At 35.1% G+C, this 22,581-nt stretch overlaps 2 protein-coding genes across 5 annotated transcripts in view; both read right to left on the bottom strand.

Annotated features, from left to right (window-relative positions):
• The window catches only part of LOC306881001 (band 4.1-like protein 3), a 54,767-nt gene extending 40,440 nt beyond the window's left edge, over nt 1-14,327 (bottom strand). For 2 of the 4 annotated variants that reach the window (XM_079434800.1, XM_079434802.1), the window contains exon 1: nt 4,360-4,419. The gene's annotated coding sequence lies outside the window, so the exon portion shown is untranslated. Of the gene's footprint in view, nt 1-4,359; nt 4,420-13,667 lie in introns of those variants that run through there. The other 2 variants (XM_079434801.1, XM_079434803.1) reach the window with 2 other exon arrangements.
• A 6,596-nt stretch (nt 14,328-20,923) lies between these two features.
• Nucleotides 20,924-22,048, bottom strand: tmem200cb (transmembrane protein 200C-b; the record flags this gene model as incomplete). Its single annotated transcript, XM_079434722.1, has 1 exon — nt 20,924-22,048. One exon carries the CDS (start codon nt 22,046-22,048, stop codon nt 20,924-20,926), a length of 1,125 nt encoding a protein of 374 aa, XP_079290848.1.
• Nucleotides 22,049-22,581: the final 533 nt, after the last annotated feature.

Raw genomic sequence — 22,581 nt, 5'->3', positions numbered from 1 at the left:
CCCATACTTGGAGCATATATCCAACAACTGCTGGAAATGACGTCAACACATAGAATAACGCTGCATGTTTAAAAGCACTTCAGTGGACATTTAATATCACATTACATTATAACATTGCAACATGGCAATCTTTAAAAAATTCACTAATTGTGAATCTCAGACTAATTGTGTTTTACAGACAATTTTGGATTACCCCATTACAGTTAGTGCCATCATAAAATGCACGTATTGCAGGTTTAAAATTCTACATATGCCACATTTATTGTCCAACTACAAATATTTCAGCGAAATGTATATTTTAGTCATAATCGGCGCTCTTTCGATGAAGTCTGTGAAGTTTAGTGGAGGATCGCAAAGCAGAAGGCTCATGCACTTCTGACAACAAAATGGAAATATTTCTATGACTTGTTTGTAACATTTACAGATGGAGGATATACCTGTGAAACGTAAGGAAAACAGCACATCTCAGACACATTAAACTCTGTCAGCGATGCTTTATACTATACCAAACTATAAACTATACTGTATCCTACAAGTTTTTTAAAGCATGTCTCATGTTTAGATCAAACTGGATCACGCACTTCCTCCACAGCAGCTCACTCTGTCCTGTTATATTTTTCAGATGCGCTCATAATAAACTACTGTATATCTATATAAACTAGGGGTGTAACGGTACACAAACGGTTCTGTACATACCTCGGTTTTGATGTCACGGGTCGGTATGATTATGACTTAAAAGAAAAAGAAGTAAAAACTGAACAAATTGCTCATTTTATTGTCTGAATTTCTTGAAAAAAATGTAATGATTTGTTCGGTACACGTGCGTAACAAACCGAAAGACCCGAATACGTTTACAGTTACACCCCTAATATAAATGTGTTGCCTCATACTGTATCGCTTATAAAAAATATATCGCTATATCGTACAAACTCAATATACCGCCCAGCCCTAGCAACCACTCAGAACACCTTAGCAACCGTTCAGCGCTGCTTCAGTGAGAGTGTTTTATAATCTCTCTTCAGAGGTGTGACAGTGATGGAAACCATCAGTGGATTCTGGAGAGCAGCAGTGGAAAACTGCATTCTGTCAGACTGAATCCCTGAACTTTAACAGCCTGCTGCAGAAATGTAGGTCAAACTGAACCGCAGCGAACGGCCCTCCAGATCCGCTCAATATCACAGAACGAGAGCAGAGAAGTCAGCCGAGGACAGGGAAGCTGATGTTTCTATTCTCTGAGAAACAGATGAAATACTCATCAATGATGATGATGAGCTACAGCGGCTGTGCTGTGATTCTGACAGCAATTACAATGAAATGATGTGCACTTGAACACAGGTGGCTAAAAATAGCTGCAGCACTGAAGAAAAACATTAACAGACAAACAAACGAGCACATGCTGACTTAAAAATGAATGGATTTGAATTTAAGAAACGCAAGAGACAGAACTAAAGGGACTGAATGCATTAAAGGGACAAAAATAAACAGCAACATTAATAATATTGAACGTAAATAAAGAGTTCTTACTCATCTTGACTTATTTGGTTCACATTGCTTTCAATGTGATTGCTTTCACATAAATTATTACACAATCACTTCTATTGCTCTCGTAATAAAACAGCATCTCTTTTCATAAATTCATAAAGGCAGCTACAGTTCACTCACTTTCTGGAATATTTCGGGAATTTCCCTTCAGGGATCAATAAAGTACATCCATATCTCCAATCAGAAACACACTGAGCTGTAAAATATGCACATTCATAAATAAAACAAATACCAAATCCTCTTAACAACGAGTCTGTGCAAACCCTGTCCAAACAGAAGATCCTGGAGACATACGACCCGTCCTGACCTGAAACCCATTAACTAAGCACAGATGGGTTAAACCCTCTTAAAGGCTTAAACCTCCACCCATCAAACACGCATCTGAGAGGCGGTCTGAGCCGTCTGTGACCAGATAATGAAGAGTTCATGGGTAAGTTAGTGTTAATCCCTTTATTATTCAATTTCACATTGAGCTTCAGAAGAATAACTGACTGCATACAATAAAACAAATAATAAATACTCACCAAGGCTGCATTTATTTGATCAAAATACTGTAAAAATAGTTAAATATTATTACAGTTTAAACAGCTGTTTTCTATGTGAATATCTGTTAAACTCTCATTTATTTCTGTGATCAAATCTGTATTTTAAACCATCATACATTTTATTTTTCAGGATTCACAGATGAATAGAAAGTTAAAAAAAAAGCATTTATTTGAAATAGTAAAGATTTTTATATTGTTACAAATATTTCTGTCACTTTAATGACTAATAAATGTTTTAAAAAAAATCTGACTCCAAACTTTTGAATGCTCATGTGTCACGGTTTCCACAAAAATATTGTGCAGCACAACTGTGTTCAACATTGATAATAATCAGAAATGTTTGTTGAGCAGTAAATCAGTATATTATTATGATTTCTGAAGATCATGTGACACTAAAGACTGGAGGAATGATTTCTATTCAAATAGAAAACAGCTGTTTGAAAATGTAATAATATTTCACAATTTGTACTGTATTGCAGCCTCTGTGAGCAGAAGACACTTCTTTCAAAAACATTATAAAAATCGTAAATACTCCGAGAGTGAACAGAGCAAATGATAAACTTATGAACAGTCTAACCTAACTTGTATGAGGTTTCTGTGGCCTAGTGGTTAAGGATTTGTGCTGGTGATCAGAAGGTTGAAGTTCGATTCATAAAGTATCATTAACCTGCAATAAACATGTTTGTTACACGACAAATCTCTGAACAAACGTTGTCCACATTCACAGTCCTCTGTCTCTGGATCAATACATAATATTGATTAACAATCAGCTACATTCTACAAGTGACTCGTGGAACGCAAGAAACACTAGAAGCAGCACTGCTAACCGGAATCAGCAGAACCGGATGATTTTACTGTACTAGTCACATTATTTGCATTACGCCCCTTGCTCTCAGAGTAAACGCATGATGTAATAAAGCAACAAACTACTGATTTTAATTAGGATAGTGAATTACAAATAAAATAAAACTATTTTTTGCGAAGCAACGCTCAGTGACCAAAAGTTGCAGCAAAAGCTACAAACCATTTACACCAAGATCAATATCTATTATTATTAGAAAGTTTTAATTCTATGTGAAAAGTATAATGTGGAACAATATCGTTGGAATCATTTTCAGAACAATTTTTTTTTCCAGCCGATAAACAATAAAAATACTGACAGCCAATCAGAATCTGACTTTAAAGAGCTTGATTACTTAAAGTGGCAGACAACAAAACTGCAGTGAACTTAATAATAATAATCAGAACGATATCTATAAAGATAACGATATTAGCGTCCACACCAGCGAACGATATCTGTTTATTCTAAGCGCTCGTGCGTCTGCCGCTTTAAATTCTCCAGCAGATTACAGCAGGATGGATTCTGATTGGCTGTCAGTGTTTTTATCGTTCATCAGCTGGAAAAAATCGTTCTGGAAGTGACTCCAACGATATCGTTTCTTTGTGCCTTTATCGTTATAGTTGTGGACGCTGCTATTCTTTAATACTGAGAACGATTTGTAGAACTATATCGTTATCGTTATCGTGCTTGGTGTGAACGGGCCTTTAGTTTAAATTTTCTCAAGATGTTGATTGACCAATGAGAATTTTAGAGGGGCGGGTCCAGCACACTGTAAAAAATTATTATTTATTTTTTATTAAAGTTGTAAATAAAGTTCATTGGAGTATGTTTCACAACAAAAAAATAATTTTAGTCTTCTACATCAAAACTTAACGTTTATTTCAATGTGTTACCGTTTCTTATTACTCGGTTATTTGTTAAATTTACTAGCAATTTCTGAGCTATTTCCTTTTTTCAGTGTATTTACAGACAAATAATCAATATAATTCTGAATAGCATACTACTGTCACTGAAATGAAGCAAACTTGACACTTAATTCGGATTTATGCTTCATTTCAAACCGACATCAAAACGGATCCAAACTGTTTAAAAAACACAAAACGCGCCAATAATAATAATAATCATAAAATATATACCGTTAGGCATGAAAATCTCAAGCTTTCTGTATTCCTCAGCCACGTTTTTGGTTAAATATCCAGCGTTTCGCGTTGGGCAGCGCATAAATCAGTCTTTATAAATAAGTGTCCTCATAAACATCTGTAATATTAAATATTCGCGACGCTGAAATACTGGATGCTACGCCTTTTAAACACTGAACCGAACAAACCAACAGATTTACTTCATCCAGAAGGTTCAGTGCATCTGGAGGTAAACATGTCAATCAAACGCGTTTCTAAACGTTAGAAAACAACACAAACCGGGGAACGTTACCGTGAGCTTCGCTCCGCCGGATCTGCGTTCCTCCCTCACCGAGTCGGCACTGGCGGGAGCGCGCGCGCAGCGAGCGGAGGATTCAAACCCACGTCACCGCACGCACGCACGCACTGTACGTAACAGCTGAGGGCGCGAGGAATGACGTAAAACATCTACCAGTGCACCACGCGCAAAGATGTTTATACGTTTTCAATGAAAAACAAAAACATATTATATTATTGGGTAAATTTCACATACTCAACAAAAGCAAAAGGAGAAAAAAATAGTATTATTATATAATTAAAATAGCTACAATTATTATGTAAAAGTATTCTAAACCACGTTTTAAGGTCGAATATTTTTTTTTTTGCTTCTCTTAAATGTACAGAACTAGAATTGTTTATTACCTAAAGATTTAAAGTTAATTAAAACGTAAAACCTTGAAATGCTCTCTCTCTCTCTCTCTCTCTATATAGTTTGTTCTCAATTTATTTTAATTTACTTATTTATTTACTTAATGAAATGTATTTATTTATCTTATTTTATTTATTTATTTATTTATCTCATTTTATTTATTTATTTATCTCATTTTATTTATTTATTTATCTCATTTTATTTCTTTATCTTATTTTATTTATTTCTTTATCTTATTTTATTTATTTATTTATCTCATTTTATTTATCTTATTTGATTTATTTATTTATTTATCTCATTTTATTTATTTATTATTATGTTTTATTTATTTAAGACTTAACCATGTCTTTATGGCAAAATTGTTTGTTTCTCAACTCTTTTAAAAGGTACTGATAATAAAAATCTAGATGATCTAGATTTTATTTGCAAAATATTTCAAGTTAATAGAAATGTAAAAACCTGAAATACTGCCTCAATTTAATTTTTGATATTTTGTTTTTATTTAATTTATTTTAAATGTATTTTAATCTTATTTATTTATTTATTATTGTATTTTATTTTTTCTAAACTCCATAGTAGTTTTTTGTTGGATGTATTGTTTATCTGTAAATTCTCTGGGTTGTGTCAATTTTAAAATGATTAAAATATATTATTTATTGTTATTCTACATTTAAAAAAATAAATACATAGATGCTCAATGCAAATGAACAAACAGCCAAAGAGCAAATTAAAATATCTAAGCAATATGAAGCTATTTGCCACACTTTTTACTCTACTGTATTTGCAGTGAAAAAAACAAACTTTTTTTGTGCTCCATTGTCTATATACTGTATTTGTGTCTGAAATGCTGAAGGATCTGTTTGTTAATGATGAAGTTTTGACATTATAAGTGTATTTATCCATCCTGTGGTCACTGTATATGCATGCAACAACACTAAATGCACCCTAAAGCACACACACAAATAAAGCATGTGTTTTGAAGTCTGGTTTAATGCATGCTGTAAAGCTTCACACAAACCTCGGCTCGCGTCGAGCTCCTATAGAGCGAGGTGTGTGTGTCTCTAATGACAGAGCACGTCTGTGGCGTTGGCTTCGTTCCTCTATGTTCCACCGTGGAGCTTTTCCTCTGCTTTTAACAGATGGAGGCTCCCTGGGTGGAGCTGTTTCAGATTTAAAGGCATTAAACTAAATCTACTAAAGATTTTGTGAAGTATTAACATGCTAAACTTGAAGACACCGACGCATTTGCTCATTGCTGTGGCTATTTGTAGTTTTCTTAATAAGACAATTGATAGCAAGAAAAAGAGTTTAACCCTTTAAAGCTACTGTTTCATATTTGATTTGAATTTCTAAGGTCTGTAAATGATAAACATGATCAAACTTTGCTGTTTCACACTCGATCTCCTGCATGTCTTCTGTCTCTGATTGAGTTCAGAGTGTTTTATCCAGTAAAAGCTCTTGTAGTGTAATTGTACAAACGTCTTTCTGCTGTCAAATCTTCTCTGATTTTGATCAAGTAAGCGTCAGAATAACTGCAGTCATATCTCCAGATGAACTCTTACTGGACTGAAGCAGCTCAGCTTTACTTGATTCTCCATCAATCATTTTCTAGATAAATCAGTGCGTCTCAAATCTGATCATCAGGATCTTCTGAGGAGCGTTTGTTTCCAGAAGCTTTATCTTCACAAGCCTCCAAAACTCTCTGAATAAAATTGAGCTTCATATTCTCACAATATGAGCTGAATCAGAAACTAGATTATAATCTGAGCGATTTTTATAAACAATCAGAGACATTAAACTTTTACAAATATCCATCAGATGTTTTAGAAATGAGAAAGAAGCTGTTTATCGTGGAAAAGCAAAAATATTAGCTGTGAAAAAATTATTATTGAATGAACCGGAGAAGTTAGCAGAAGAGCAAATGTGGAAGATCTGTATTTTGAAAGTCAAATTAAGTGTCTGATACATATAAATACTGAAAAGACAGCAATGGATGCTCTGCAGTGAATGGGTGCCGTCAGAATGAGAGTCCAAACAGCTGATAAAAACACCACAATAATCCACACCACTCCAGTCCATCAGTTAACATCTGGAGAAGACTAAAGATCAAACACATCCAGCATTAAGATGCTTTTAACTAAAATACCATAGAGTCCATAATAACTCTTCCTCCAGTGAAAAAGTGCATCTCCTGTTGTCTCTCGCATCAAAATCCAGCCACATATTTGTTTAGAGCTGTTTTGTCTTGTAAACGGTGCTTGATCTGCAGATTTCTCTCCTGATTCAGACCAGAACACTTTTTCACTGGAGGAAGTGTTATTATGGACTCTATGGTATTTTAGTTAAAAACATCTTAATGCTGGATGTGTTTCAGCTTTTGTCTTCTCCAGATGTTAACTGATGGACTGGAGTGGTGTGGATTATTGTGGTGTTTTTATCAGACTCTCATTCTGACGGCACCCATTCACTGCAGAGCATCCATTGCTGAGACACGGATGCAGAGACACATTTCTATAAACCTGATGAAGAAACACACTCATCTACATCTCGACTGGCCTGAAGGTAAGCACATTTTCATTTTTGACTGAACTTTACCTTTGAGCTTCAAGCATCTTTCAGTAGCAGAAAGTCTTTATTTATACTCCAGTAAATCTGCTCTCACTGACAACAGCTCATCACTCCTCAAAACTACTGAATAATAATGACTTACAAGAACAGAAACAGAAAGAACATCTGCTCCAGTGATTTACTGTCACTGCACCTTCACTGCAAGTGCACACACACACACACACACACACATACATACACACACACACACACACACACACATACACACACACACACTCACACACACACACACACACTCTCTCTCTCTCTCTCTCTCACACACACACACTCACACACACACACACACACTCTCTCTCTCTCTCTCTCTCACACACACACACTCACACACACACTCTCTCACTCACACTCACACACACTCTCTCTCTCTCACACACACACACACACACACTCTCTCACACAAACACACACACACTCTCACTCTCTCACACACGCACACAAACTCTCTCTCTCTCACACACACACACACTCTCTCTCTCTCACACACACACACACTCTCTCTCTCTCTCTCTCACACACACACACAAACAAACAAACACACACACACACACACACACACTCTCATTCACACTTAGTGCTGCGTTCGACACTATAGACCATGATATACTCATAGATCGATTACAAAACTATACTGGTATTCAAGGGCAGGCTTTAAGATGGTTTAGATCCTACCTGTCCGATCGCTACCACTTTGTTCATTTAAATGGGGAGTCATCACAATTATCACCAGTAAAGTATGGAGTACCACAAGGATCTGTCCTAGGTCCTCTGCTATTTTCAATATACATGTTGCCTCTTGGTAATATTATTAGAAAATACGGGATTAGTTTTCATTGTTATGCTGATGATACTCAACTACATATCTCAACAAGACCAGATGAAACTTCTCAACTATCTAAGCTAATAGATTGTGTAAAAAATGTATAAGATTGGATGACCAATAATTTCCTCATATTAAGTTCAGATAAGACAGAGATATTACTTATTGGACCAAAAAACAGTACACATTACAACTAGACGGATGCACTGTTACGTCCACTAAAGTAAATAATCTGGGTGTTATATTAGACAGCAACTTGTCCTTTAAAAATCATATTTCCCATGTTACAAAAACAGCATTCTTCCATCTTAGAAACATTGCCAAGCTTCGAAACATGCTACCTGTATCTGATGCAGAAAAGCTAGTTCATGCATTCATGACCTCTAGACTGGACTATTGTAATGCACTGCTAGCTGGTTGTCCTGCATCTTCAATAAACAAGCTACAGATAGTCCAAAATGCAGCGGCTAGAGTTCTTACCAGGTCAAGAAAACATGATCATATTACCCCAATTTTACAGTCTCTGCGCTGGCTACCTATTCAGTTCTGTATCATTTACAAAATATTATTACTTGCCTATAAGGCCCTAAATGGTTTAGCTCCTGCGTACCTAACTCGTCTTCTACCACGCTACAATCCAACCCGCTCCCTAAGGTCACAAAACTCTGGACTTTTGGTAGTACCTAGGATAGCAAAGTCCACTAAAGGAGGTAGAGCTTTTTCACATTTGGCTCCCAAACTCTGGAATAGCCTTCCTGATAACGTTCGGGGTTCAGACACACTCTCTCTGTTTAAATCTAGATTAAAGACACATCTCTTTAGCCAACCATTCACATAATGCATCTTATAATCTTGTACTGCAGTTATATCTGATCAAATGTACATTATTATTATTCTTTAGCTTGGGTTGAACAAATCATTTTTGCTTAGATGGAACAGCAGCTACGCTAATTACGTCTCTATTTGTTTCTCTGTTGATTAACATCCCGTGGTAACTAGGAATGACAGAAGCTTCAGTCTGGATCCAACCCTTAAATGATCTGAGATGACCGAACACCTGAGAAAAGATGATGCCAACCCCTCAGAGGACCTCAGAGGATGCCAACGCTCAGACAACATACAGAATTACCACATTCAAATATATTAAGGTTCTGCAATATATAAATATATTGTGGAAACTTAAATTCCTGTAGAGCTGCTTTGCAACGATTTGTCTCGTAAAAAGCGCTATACAAATAAACTTGAACTTGAACACACACACACTCACTCTCCAATTACAGAGAAAAGACGAGTCTACACTCGCTGGTCTCGATTCCTCCCTTGCCTTGAGCTGGAGGACAGTTAGAGTTTCTCTCTTTCATTTCCCTTCTCGGTTTCTTTGGGAAAGAACCACTAAGGTTTCTCTTAAGTCATCATGAAAAATGACTATTAACGTCATACATTTTAATTCATTCTAGAATTGCTTCCTAATTCAGTTGTCTAATAAACCTGCCACTGTATGCTACAAATATTGTTGGCTCTTTGACAAATAGTTTTTATTTATCTTTTGTAAGTCACTTTGGATAAAAGTATCTGCTAAATGCATAAATGAAATTCATGTTCAGGTCTTATTGTGAACAATTCGTCAATGCACATTATTCTAATGCAAATGTAATGATTTGTTCATCCTTCATTGATATTAAAGCAATATCACAATCACAGATCCAGTTCATTCTAATGAAACATGCATGCAAATTAAGCAATAAAATAAATCTCTGTGCTGACGTCCCTGAAAGGAACTTTTGTGCCAGAAAATGTGTCTCATATTGAATTAAAATAAAGGATATATTGTAGTTACAGACTCCTTCAGTAGTTAGAGTCAGTTAGTTAGTAGCTAGTGAATCATGAGCAGCTCAAACTGGAATCAAAGTAGTTTCTCAATCTCTGAATGACACACAAAGTCCAGTGTGTGAACATGTATTATTTATTAGGCGTGACGCTGACATTACGACTGAATCTGCATGACGGGTTATATCAGTCTCAGGACACACCGTCAGCACTCCCTCAGTCCTCTGAGTCTCTATCCTAAACCGGTTTTCAGAAGCACAGTGACCGCAGATGACCGCATTGCATGCTCTTCATATTGCAGGACAAGCGCTTTTAGATGTTGCATAAGCAAAAAATAACACACAGTAGTCAGACACTTACTGACTAGGTCAAAAATCTTGAATAAACTTCTACTATATAAAGCCTCAGGAAGCATCAAACAGCAGGTGTAAATCAGCATTAAATCCACAAGCCGACTGATCATTACAAGCTTATTTCCATTAAGGTTTATCTCATGCTATTGGACCAAAATAATCTGTCAAGAACATCTCAAGGTCATTTTCACACAAATCCTTATACATTTGCATAAAGAAAACAAAGCCTATTTGATTTTTTTTTAAATCTAAAGGAAAACAGACATATTAATGGGAATATTTTGATGAAGATGCAATAAAATCCTAAAGAATCCAAAATATAATTTCTTTCATATATAATATATTGGTTTATGTAGTTAAATTTTAGTCATTTTAGTTGAGCTTTTTTATTATATACAGCAAAACTAACAAATATATGCTTATAAATTTCATATACTGTAAAAAAAATATTTTACAAAATATAATTTCTTATATATAAAATAAAAAATAATTTATATACATATAAAGCAAAACTAAAAATAAATATTTATGTGCTTCTAAATGTCATACAATTTGCAATTACAATTACAGTAACAAAATTTCAGGTTTATTTAAATGAGTGAAGATGTTTTACACCCAGTTTTCTCCCCAGGGTACTCTCAAAAGATAACTACTACAAAGTGTGAAAATCCCAATTATGATTTCTGCAGATGCAGGTTTCTCAGGAGTGAAATCGTTAGGTCAGCGTGTGAAAGCATGTAATATTGTGTGATATTAAACACCATCATGGCCAGCAGCAGATCACAGACTCGTCAGAAATCAGTCTGACGGTGTTTTAAGACGCATCCGTGTGACACTATAAATACCCCTCGATAGGCTGCATGTCTTTATATGGGCAAAAGAAGCGTTGTCTATGACACAAGCCAATCTGAGGCGTCTTATCAGACCTTCGACTGAACACAAGGTCTCTGGCGTTATCTGGAGCGCCGTCGCACTTCTGCTGAGCTTCACATTACGCTCACGTGGACCAGGATTCAAGAACTCGGATTGAAAAAGTGCAAAACGAGCATGAATAAGTGTGAGCAAAGTCTACGAGGCCAGCGGTGCAGACTCAGCTGAAACAGCCTGAGGAGCTCGGACCTTTGAGCCGCTCCTTATCAGCCAATAAACAGCCAGGAATGAGCTGAGCCACGCCCACGCCCACGTGACCTCTGACCCCGAGAGACCTCCAGCAGAACATCCTCAAGAAGCCAGAAAAACTGCTTTGTTTCCATTTACACCAACATTTTGTTTATGATTATATAAGTCAATGTCAAGAACTCACAGCCACCTCAAACAAATAATATGTATTATACTATTATATTATATATTGTATACTAAAAAGTACTTCTTAAAGTAATAATAATAATAATACAAATCATACAACAAAGATAGTTTTCATTCATGTTGTAATTTATACAGCTCATTTGATACAAAATAAAATGCCGTGTTTTTGTTGTCGTAAATTAATAGTTAGATTTTCATTTGATTACATTTTTTAGAAATTCAATAAGTTGTTAATGTTTTATTTAGTGCTGTCAAACGATTAATCGCATCCAAAATAAAAGTTTGTTTATATAATATATATATACAGTGTATATTTATTATGCATATATAAACACACACACATACAGTATATACTTTGAAAATATTTACATGTCTATATTTATATTCATATAATTTATATTATAAATAAATACATTTAATATATAAAAATAACATATTTCTCTGAAATATATAAATGCATGTGTGTGTTTTTATATACATAATAAATATACACAGTACACACACACATATTATGTAAACAAAAACTTTTAATTTGGATGCAGTTAATCGCGATTAATTAATTTATCTATTCATTTCATTAGACACCAGTTTTGATGATAAATTTGTATTAAAATTTGTATTAAATCATAAAACACAGAATCCAAATAAATAAATAAAACACTAAATTTAGGGGAAATAATTTTCACGTAGTCCTAAATTAAAAACTAGCGTTTAATTGTGAACAAAACATAATTATTTAATTGAACAACCATCGAATGTGAAGTTAATGACTTATTTTCACAACCAAAAACTGTAAATTTAACAGCATTTTCCTGTAAAATTGCATTCGATGTCCTGTTAGATTTACTGTATTTTAATAGAGTGAGGGAACTTACTGTTAACCCATTACCACAGCATTTTTACAGTACTTTACTGATTATTATTTGGAGATCAAAGGTCAAGTTAATAATATCATTAAAAATAATACATAAATAATGTAATATTTGAAAGTCAGTATTGATTAGAGGCACTGATGTCTGTATAAAACAAGTGCACATCTACTGTAGAAACGTGAGGAAATTAACTTCCCACTGAGATTCTTCACATTATTCCCATATCTGCAGGTTTATCATCAGACACAAACACTGCAACAGAGACGAAAACCTCCAGACGACTGCAAATCAATCTCCTCAGCTACGCGATCAGCGGCGGACATGAGGAAACGCTCCATAGATCCGCTGTGAAGCACTTCAGCACAGCTTCTCATAGATTACTAATCTCACATGCATTTCTCTACTAATAACGTCTGTCAGAAGCCAAAAATCCAATCACACATCAGCAAAAACTGAGGAAATCCAAGAGGAAATGAAAAGACAATCACTTCCTCTTTCTGAAGTCTGCAGTCACACAGGAATGACTCAAACACACACGCAGCGTTAAAAACACACACTCAGCACACACACACACGTCACACCAAGACGACAGCTTTCACCGCACAAGCATCTTCTCCGTGAGCACTATACACCGTGAATCAAAGCAAGAATCACAACCACTCTAACTTTGATCCCAAGCAAAAAAAGTATAGCTTAACGACTTTAATAACTACAATCTCATGAAGCATTGACTGTACTATGTTTTCTACAACTATACTACAATACACTACAGTTTACTGCAGTAAAAACTACAGTGTACTACAGTATTTATTACAGTTGATCAGTTCACTATACAGTACGCTGCAGCATTCATTAACAAAGTGTGATAAATACTATAATATATACAGTATAATACACTTTACTATTGTATGGTTCAACAACACTAGAGTATTTCTATACAGTATTTCTTCAGCAAGGGCCGTTTAAACCCATAGCTGTGCTTTTCCTGCTAAAAGTGAATCTGAAAGAGCTCCTGCAGAATAATTGGGCAGATTTGGGGGTTTCCTGTGCTAGAAATACATCAGAAGAGACGTTTTGGAAAAGCCCCAGATGTCAAAGATATCCACTGACCACAGGAAAGTGAAGCGTGTTTCTTTGGGAAAGTGACTCACCCAGCGGCAGACATCCAGATGCACATCCATATCCGCACATATCCCAGAAACAAAGAGGAGAAACACAGTCAACATCGATATTAAATGATCAAGAACTCAAACTGATGAACAATTAGACATCTATCTGACATCTCCAGCAATCTGACATAAAATATTGCATCAAAAACAACATTTTTAACAATTCTTTCATAACACTGCTGTTAAGGGCTCATATGAATTCAGACTACATAAAAAAATAAAGAAATAATTTACTACTAAAATTAATTTATCACACCACGTGACCACCTAGTGAAGTCAACAAGGTCATTACAAATCTGAAAGTTGATTTTTATGTCAAATTAATCAGTCACCTGTCAATTTTGTAATGCAAATGCGTGTGCTAACATGTTTAAAAACATAAATCATGCACTTTTCCAGAAGTCAATATTTCCTGTATTGTAGAACAAAAGCACTACTGAGTTTCGGATGTCACAACTAAATCTGGAAACACATCACCTGACACAGAGTGGCTCTCAGATGATCCTGTAACAGCTTGAGTGCTCACAGAGCAACATCTGATCCAGTTTGAGCTCCAAACACAGAAGAGCGCTTTACCTGCAGAGCTGCGCTCACACTCACAAGATCTGGGGGCGGAGACTGTTTGCGGGAAGGCCACGCCCCCAACACTTGCTATTGGTTCGCTGTCGTCTTAACCACGCCCCGACTGTAATCCCCTCCTCCCTGGCGTCATAACTAGAGTGTTACAGTTTTGTTCAGGTGCTAACAAGCATTGTTCAATACTGAAACCACAGATACAGAAGTCTATGTGACAAATCATTCAAACTTCAAAGATAAAAGTTAATCAGTGTGTTATGTCTGAATGAGAATTGTTCCCAGTGTTATGGTGAAACAAGCTTATTTTGAGACATATATGGCATGTTTTGTTGGTCTGAGTGAGTTTTGGAGATGAGATCAACTGTTTGGTCAAGATTTATGTTGGTGATGCAGTCTGTATGAACAGTTGTGAACATTCAGTATTGAACAATGCTTAAACTGAAACAAAACTGTAAGTGACTCTTAAAGTGGGCTCAATGTAGACCAAATTGTTCCCATTTTATAAATGATTTCTTGGAACAAGCAAAAAACAAAAAAAGCACTGAACGCATTTAAATGTATTTGATTCCTTTCTTTTATTTTCTTCTTTTTTCTCTGGCAGCTAATGTTAATTTGACATGAATATGTAATACCTCTTGTTCTTGTGGCATTGAATTAATAAAGCATTAAACAAAATGCAATACAAATAAAAGTATGTCATATAAATAAAAGACTCCTCATCACAACGGCTTGACTTAAGCACAAATATGTTTCTTATAAATGTGACCTTCATCTTATTATGAAAATCCAAAGCTATTATCTGCTGAATATGTTGTTAATTTTCTTATATTGAATGCAAAATTCTTCATTAATAAGCAAAAATGGCTTAAATCTCCTTTTTCTTGCTGAACTTGATTCTCTTGTTTGCAAATAATCAAATGAGAGCCAAATTGTTTGATGCATTATGACAGCTTTTCTGAAATGATGTCATTTTATTGTTGTACTTTTCTGTATAGATACCATAATTTGACTTACACAAATCCAGAATATTTGCTTTCTGCCCTTATTTTTATGACTGTTCTTTGTAGAAATATACTCATGTCTCGTTTCCCTGTTCTTAATAATAAAATAATAATAATAATAATACAGACTCCTCATCAACTCAGAGCTCAGATACTAAACCATATGTGTTTATTTGACATGTATTTTGTTATATATATATATATATAGTGTGCTTTATTTTAACCTATTTTAATGTTTACAATTTTTATTGTATTTTATATTTGTGTGTATATAGCTGATTATTGTATTATATATTATTATTTTACCATTTATCACATAAATATTATGTTTATATTATAAAATTATCTTAAAAATATAGCTAGATTTTGCACACAAGGTTCAGAAGGGTTTGTTTTAGAGTTTGCCGCCTTTTAAACAATAAAAACTTAAGATACAACAATTAAAGGCCAATTTCCCCATAAAGCTCTGCGTGGATGTTAATGTTTATTATATTCTGTAGTAATATGTATAAGATAAGAGACGATCATAGCGCTCTTTGTTGTTGACCTGATGCCACGTACTTCACACAGTAAAGCAAAGGTCAAAGTTCATGATTACAGTCATTAGATCAGGAAAACAGGCTGAGATAAGAGTCAAACACAGATCAATGTGTTTCTTTTCAATCATTAAGATATCATGTGTTTATAATCTACTCTAACGGGAATCTCTGTGATTAACAGCTTCACACAAACTATTCATCTGTTATGAAATAAGAAAGTAAATAAATATATTAGTACGCCAAACAATATATTTTTGAATACAGTTTCTCCTCAGATTGACTGTAATTCTCCACTAGATGTCAGGATAAATCCATTTATAGCACAGAGAAGATCAATGCAGGACAATATTATCTCAAAGAACTTTATTTTGATGTAGCAGCTAAAACTACAGACCCAGAATCAGAACAAACTCTCACAAAGTGTCTAAAACAGAGTCCTCAGCTATCACTTATTGCCTTTGGTACATCAACATCTGCTCACTAACACGAGGGAAAGCACAAAACAGTTGCATAATGTGAGCTATGTGTGTTTATCACAACTGAAACATGTGGACTAAACACTTGAACTCCAGTCTCAGGATCTAGTCGTGATTACGGCAAACGTGGATGTCATCGTATAATAAACATATAAAACATTTGAACAGATATACAGTGAACTGTGAAGTCTAAATATACACAACAGTATCAGAGTGACACAAAACAGCTTGTCAAAAGGCATCAGGAATAATTATTAATGTTAATGACTAACAACTAATGAAGGGATTCGTGTGAATGATCAATTAAAAATGACATGCTACTGACATACAGTACAGTACATTACACATGCAATGGGGTTAAAAGAAAAATTAATAAATAAATAAAGGAAAAATATAAAAAGAAAAAGACAAAAGAAACAGAAAACAAAAAAAACAATTATAAAGAAATGGAGAATAAAAAAGATGTGAAAGAAAAAGAAAGAAAACAATAAAGAATTCAAGAATTCATAATAAAGCAGAGAAAAAAGAAAGGATAAAAGTTGTGAAAGAAAAATAAAAAGAATTGCATGTAAGAAAACAATAAAAAAAGAAAACCAAAGGAAAAAAATAATGAATGAAAGAAAGATAAAGAAAGAATAAAAGAAAAAAGGAAAGAAAAAAAAGTTAACGGTGAAGCATTTTCAGTTTGAAAATCTTAATTTGCTACATTATAGCTAAAAAAAAAAAAAAAAGTACTTAAAAAGTAAAAATTGTGAAATATTATTCTAATGTAAATCAGCTGTTTTCTATGTGAATATGTGTTAAACTGTAATGTATTTCTGTGATCTGCAGCTGTATTTTCAGCATCATTACTGCAGTCTTCAGTGTCTCATGATCTTCAGAAATCATAATAATATACTGATTTACTGCTCAACAAACATTTCTGATTATTATCAATGTTGAAAACAGTTGTGCTGCTCAATATTTTTGTGGAAACCGTGATGTATTTGATATTTCAGGATTCACAGATGAATAAAAATGATCTGAAATAGAAATCTTGAAATGTCTTTACTTTCACTTTTGATCAATTTAATGCATCCTTGCTGAATAAAAGTGTTCATTTCTTGCGAAATACCACAGCAAATGTGATTTAGCTCTAAACACACATCTGACAGACAGTTGACTGGTAAACCAAAAGATCTGGAGTTGAAGATGAAGTCAGTCTAGTGTTAGTCAGGGGCGGACTGGCCATCTGGATGTTCTGGAGAAGTCAAGATTACACAGGACTGCTATTACGGATTCATATGCGTATATATTATATGTTAAAGCATATGTTATGATCCTTCTGACGCGATTGACCCAGGTTCGAATCCACCTTTTGGTGAACTTTTCCCTTCCCTTTTCAAATTTCAACTCACATCAGAAAAGCTTTTTTTTTTTTTTTTTTTTATAAAAATGAAGGAAATAATCAAAAAGTTGAAAATAATGTATCGGGTAGGGTTAGTGTAGCTGTAGGGAGGGCTTTATCGTCCCAAAAATGTGGCATTCATTTAATAATTTGAATTAAAATTAAATTTACACATTAAGTTATTATTGCATACTGTTTTATAATGTATTGCAATACTGAGGTGCAGATAATTGCCACTATTTGCAATAAGTTGTATTAATAGATGCTATTAGAGTAAATAAAATAGCTATTTGTACTTAGTATATATAGCATCTATCGCTAAGAAAATGTTATTTTCACTTAGTGCTAATAGCCGCTGCCTTAAGTGATTCTACACTGGGTTACATGGGAGATATTGAGTTAGAAATACAGTAAATGAAGTCGCCTATAAGGTGATCAGTCTGATTAACATCACACACAGAGACATATACTCAAATTCAAGAATTCTGTCGTTTCAGGTTTCTATATTCTAGGTTTATGTTTATCATTGTCATATTATACATTTTGCGTTCTGCTCTTTTTATGTATATTTCAAGTATTTTAGTTTATACAACAATATGTATTTATTTCAATCCCATTCTGAACATATGCACATAATTTGTAATGGTTTTACTGGTTATAATGAGAATTGCATTGGTTTTAATGGAACTGTAATGGTGCCTGTTGGTCTCTACTGGTAATTGGTCGTAAAAAACAAAACAAAACACTAAATCCTAATGTAATATGTCCCAAAACACACTACAGGAAACCATTATTTAATTGTTTTAATGGTTAAAAGTTGATAGTTTGTAATGTTTGTAATGGTATTTGTAGTGGAAATCATTAGAATTTCTGTGATGGTTTCTATTGTTTTTGTCAGCAGGGTCATCATGGGTTTTGTGATGTTATTTGCCATAAATGCGACAGGATTGCTGTAATATTGTGAGATATAGCGACTGTTTGTACTGTACTTGCGGTGGGCCTATTTGGGAGAAAACCCAGGGCCGTTTTTTACTCCCAGTCCGTCCCTGGTGTTAGTTAGTGGATGATGTTGCTAGTTAATGTGATTATTTACACCTGTGTGAACTTGAGTTGAACTGACTTCATATACCCACAAAAATCAGCAAAACACCTTCATTTGCAGAAACACTCAGACATTTAACCCTATGAAGCTACTGAAACATATTTGATACACAAAAAGGTGATAAACATGAGTAAACTGTTTCACACTCGATCTCCAGCATGTCTTCTGTCTCTGATTGAGTTCAGAGTGTTTTATCCAGTAAAAGCTCTTGTAGTGTAATTGTACATGTGACTGATTTTGATCAAGTAAAGGTCAGAATAACTGCAGTCATATCTCCAGACGAACTCTTACTGGACTGAAGCAGCTCAGCTTTACTTTATTCTCCATCAATCATTTTCTAGAAAAATCAGTGCGTCTCAAATCTGATCATCAGGATCTTTACAGGAGCGTTTGTTTCCAGAAGCTTCACTTTCTCTGTTCCTCAGCGGAGGAATGATCTTCACAAGCCTCCAAAACATCTCACATCTTCTGAGGATGTCTAATTATTTGAATGCATAAAAACAATAGCCTTATGAACCAGAAATGCTGTGTTGTGTATTTAAATTTTTCTGGTTATCAAGTAAAGGCACAAAACATTAATTGAATTTATCTTTTAATGAATGAAAATTAAACAAATTTGAGTTTTTTGGCAAATAAAGGAGATTTACAATTAAAATTTTATTATTTGTGATTATTCCTTTAAAAATAAAGGTTTATTAAATTTTCAACAGTAGTAGTAGTAGTTTTGTACATTCTACTAAATAAAAGTAATATATTTCTGGCACAACGTCTTCAAGTTAAACCAAACTTTTATTTTGAAGGGTTGCCGTGAATACATAAAATTTCTGTGTGTATATGATATGATGCTATTTTTACTCAAATTAAATTTATTAGGGATGCACGATATTATCGGACTGATATCGGAATTGGCCGATAATGGCTTTAAATGTAAATATCGGCATTAGCCCGATATGAAAAATGATGCCGATATGTCTTGCCGATAAGAGGAATACATTAACTCACATGTGCTCAGGGTGTGCTAGTGATTAGATCACGACAACAGCGTGGCTCATTCTTGAAGCAAAGTTTTGCCTGAATTATGATTAGATTCACTGTTTTGGATCGCTGCATTTAAACTGAGATGATAGAGTAAACACCCCGGGTCCTAATGCCTGCTCGGTAAGGAGTTTTAATTCCGTAGGGGGCGCTGTTGGCCTACTTCTAATTAAAGGAAAGCAAAATACACAAATAATATTTAGACTGTGTTTCTGATTAAATAAAGTAATCAATGCCATAAAGTTATGAGTATGTTTTGATTTAAAGGTCAGAAACTATAGCTTACATAAACAAAACAAAAAATCATAAACATGACACTTAAATTAAACAATTTTATATATACTGATTTATTCATTAATGTGTAATATGATTTTTTTAAACAAATTATGAGCTCTAAAAGATTTTCTGAATTTTTACAACTCTTTTGCTTTAGAACATTTACAAACGTTAAATCTTAAAATAAAATGTTAAGGTTACCACTGCATCTTTCAGAAAAAAAAAAATGCAGCGATTGAATATAGTTTATTTATAGTTATTTTCAAATCTTCAATGTACTGTCATTATAAAATAACTTCATTATTGTTTATTTAATTCTAACAAATAATTTCTTGTTAAAAGCTAACCAAAATTAAGAATAATTTGCTTATAATTTCTGCACAGGAGAGACTTGGTGTTGTTTCCAAACAAAAGGAAATATATCGGTATCGGTTATCGGCCAAAATGAGTCGAAAAATATCGGCATAAATCCAATATCGTGCATCCCGAGTACTTATGTCCTCATTTAGTGAGACGTCAGACACAGAAATCACGGCGAGCGTCACATGCGCTTTAGTACAAGTAGAAAACAAAACTGAGCGTCTGCGCCGTTTATTCACACAGAGACACGCAGAAATGCAGGATTCATATTTAAATAGTATTTTTGCGGCTTAATATTCACAGATACTAGTCCACATCATGTTTTGATTTAAGTGACCTACTTTTGATTAATTCATCCAAACTTTGACATTCTGCGTTAAACTGTAAATTCTGTTTTTATGACTGGATTCCGCGATTAGGGCCCTAGATCATGTGCAATCATCGTTTACAAATCGGACAGTGACGCAGTGTGTTTATGCAGACGTGTATCTGAGTTCATAGCAAGTGCTTGCGTCTCTTTCTCCTCTCTTTCTGCGTCAGGCGTCTCGAACGAATCTCCGCTGAGATCGGCCAGTTTAATGTAGCCTTTACTGCCCGATCGCTCCAATCTGGGACAGCTGAACCTGCGCGACTTCTCGTCCAAACACCTAGCGCCCGGATCCGTCAACGCGTTCAGAGACAGGTGCGAAAGCGACATCCGCGTCTTTGAGACGTCCGCTTTGGTTTCCAGCGTCGTGACGCAACTCCTGCGCCGCGAAGGTTCGTTCTCCTGCACTTCGCAGTTGTTGAGTTTGATGATGGGGAGTGTGAATGCATTCACCGACGACGTGACGATGGAGCGCGTTTCCCACTCGCACGCCTCCTCGTTTCCTTGATATATGCTAGAAATCGTGTCGGCGAACGACTGGCGCTTCGCAAACAAGCTGTATTTTCTCGCACACGATGGGTGTCTGTAGTTTCGCGGAGATGCGGGTTTATCGCTCTTCGATTGCATGTAGCTGATGAGGCCGTTGAAAGGAACACAGTCTTTTGCGCGCAAACTGTGAATGTCGATAACTGTGGAGTAAATGTCTCGCAGATTGATGATTTTGGTTTTCTTATCGCGATCCTCGTGGAGAACTGCGTTGGCGCAGATGAACAGGAAAATCCCGATGCCCATCACTAACGGTCCGAAGACTTTGAGGTTATCCGAGTACAAATAACTCCCAAACAGGCTTTCGAAGAAGCCGGCTGAGGAGTTTGCACCATCCAGCTGGTTTGACATCACTAACTTGTTATTGCTTATGAGGTTCTCCTCTTTTATTCGTCGCACGGGTCCGATGAATTTCTCATTGTTTTCTCTGGGCCAGTATCCCAGTACGGCCATGGCGATGCCGATTAGCAGGATGAAAACCCCTAGCGCTGCCACCAGCCCAGAGACGGAGCACAGCTTCACTTTGCCCTTCACCACCACCACGTCGTTCTTGCGCTTCTTCTTGACTTTCCGTTTCTTCTTGTTCTCTGCACGGTTCTTGGTTCGCAGCGAGTCCTGGCGCCGGGAAATCCTCAGCAGCCCACCGGTAGCGATCATCCTGTCTATTGGGTCCCGAAGCTGTCAATCATCCTGTGGGCGGGACGGAAAGAAGGACAGAATACACATCACAATATATATACATATTGAATACACAAACTGTGCTGTTCTATTCAAACATTCTGCATTTCGACTAATAAAAGTTGCAGTTAAATGCCCCCATCTGTTAAAGGTTAAGTACTGCATATATTGTTGTTGGGTCCTTATATGTGACCCTGGACCACAAAACCAGTCATAAGGGTCTTTTTTTTTAATTGAGATTTATACATCATCTGAAAGCTGTAGCAGGGAAGAGCATGCGGTTGTGGCTGTTATTCCTCGATTTAAGTTGATCCGAACACTGCAAAAATGATTTTCATACTTAGTATTTTTGTCTTGTTTTGTAGTACAAATATCTAAACATTCTTTAATCAAGATGCATTTACTTGACAGGGAAAATAACTTAAGATTTTGTCTTCATCAAAATTGTGTATATATATATATTGATTTTTTTTTTTTTTTTTTTTTTTTTTTTTTTTTTTAGAAAACAAGAC

Source organism: Barbus barbus, assembly GCF_936440315.1.
Source record: "Barbus barbus genome assembly, chromosome: 15".
Lineage (NCBI taxonomy): Eukaryota > Metazoa > Chordata > Actinopteri > Cypriniformes > Cyprinidae > Barbus > Barbus barbus.
Note: the sequence above shows the minus strand (reverse complement) of the source record. Positions and strands in the feature narration are given on the sequence as shown.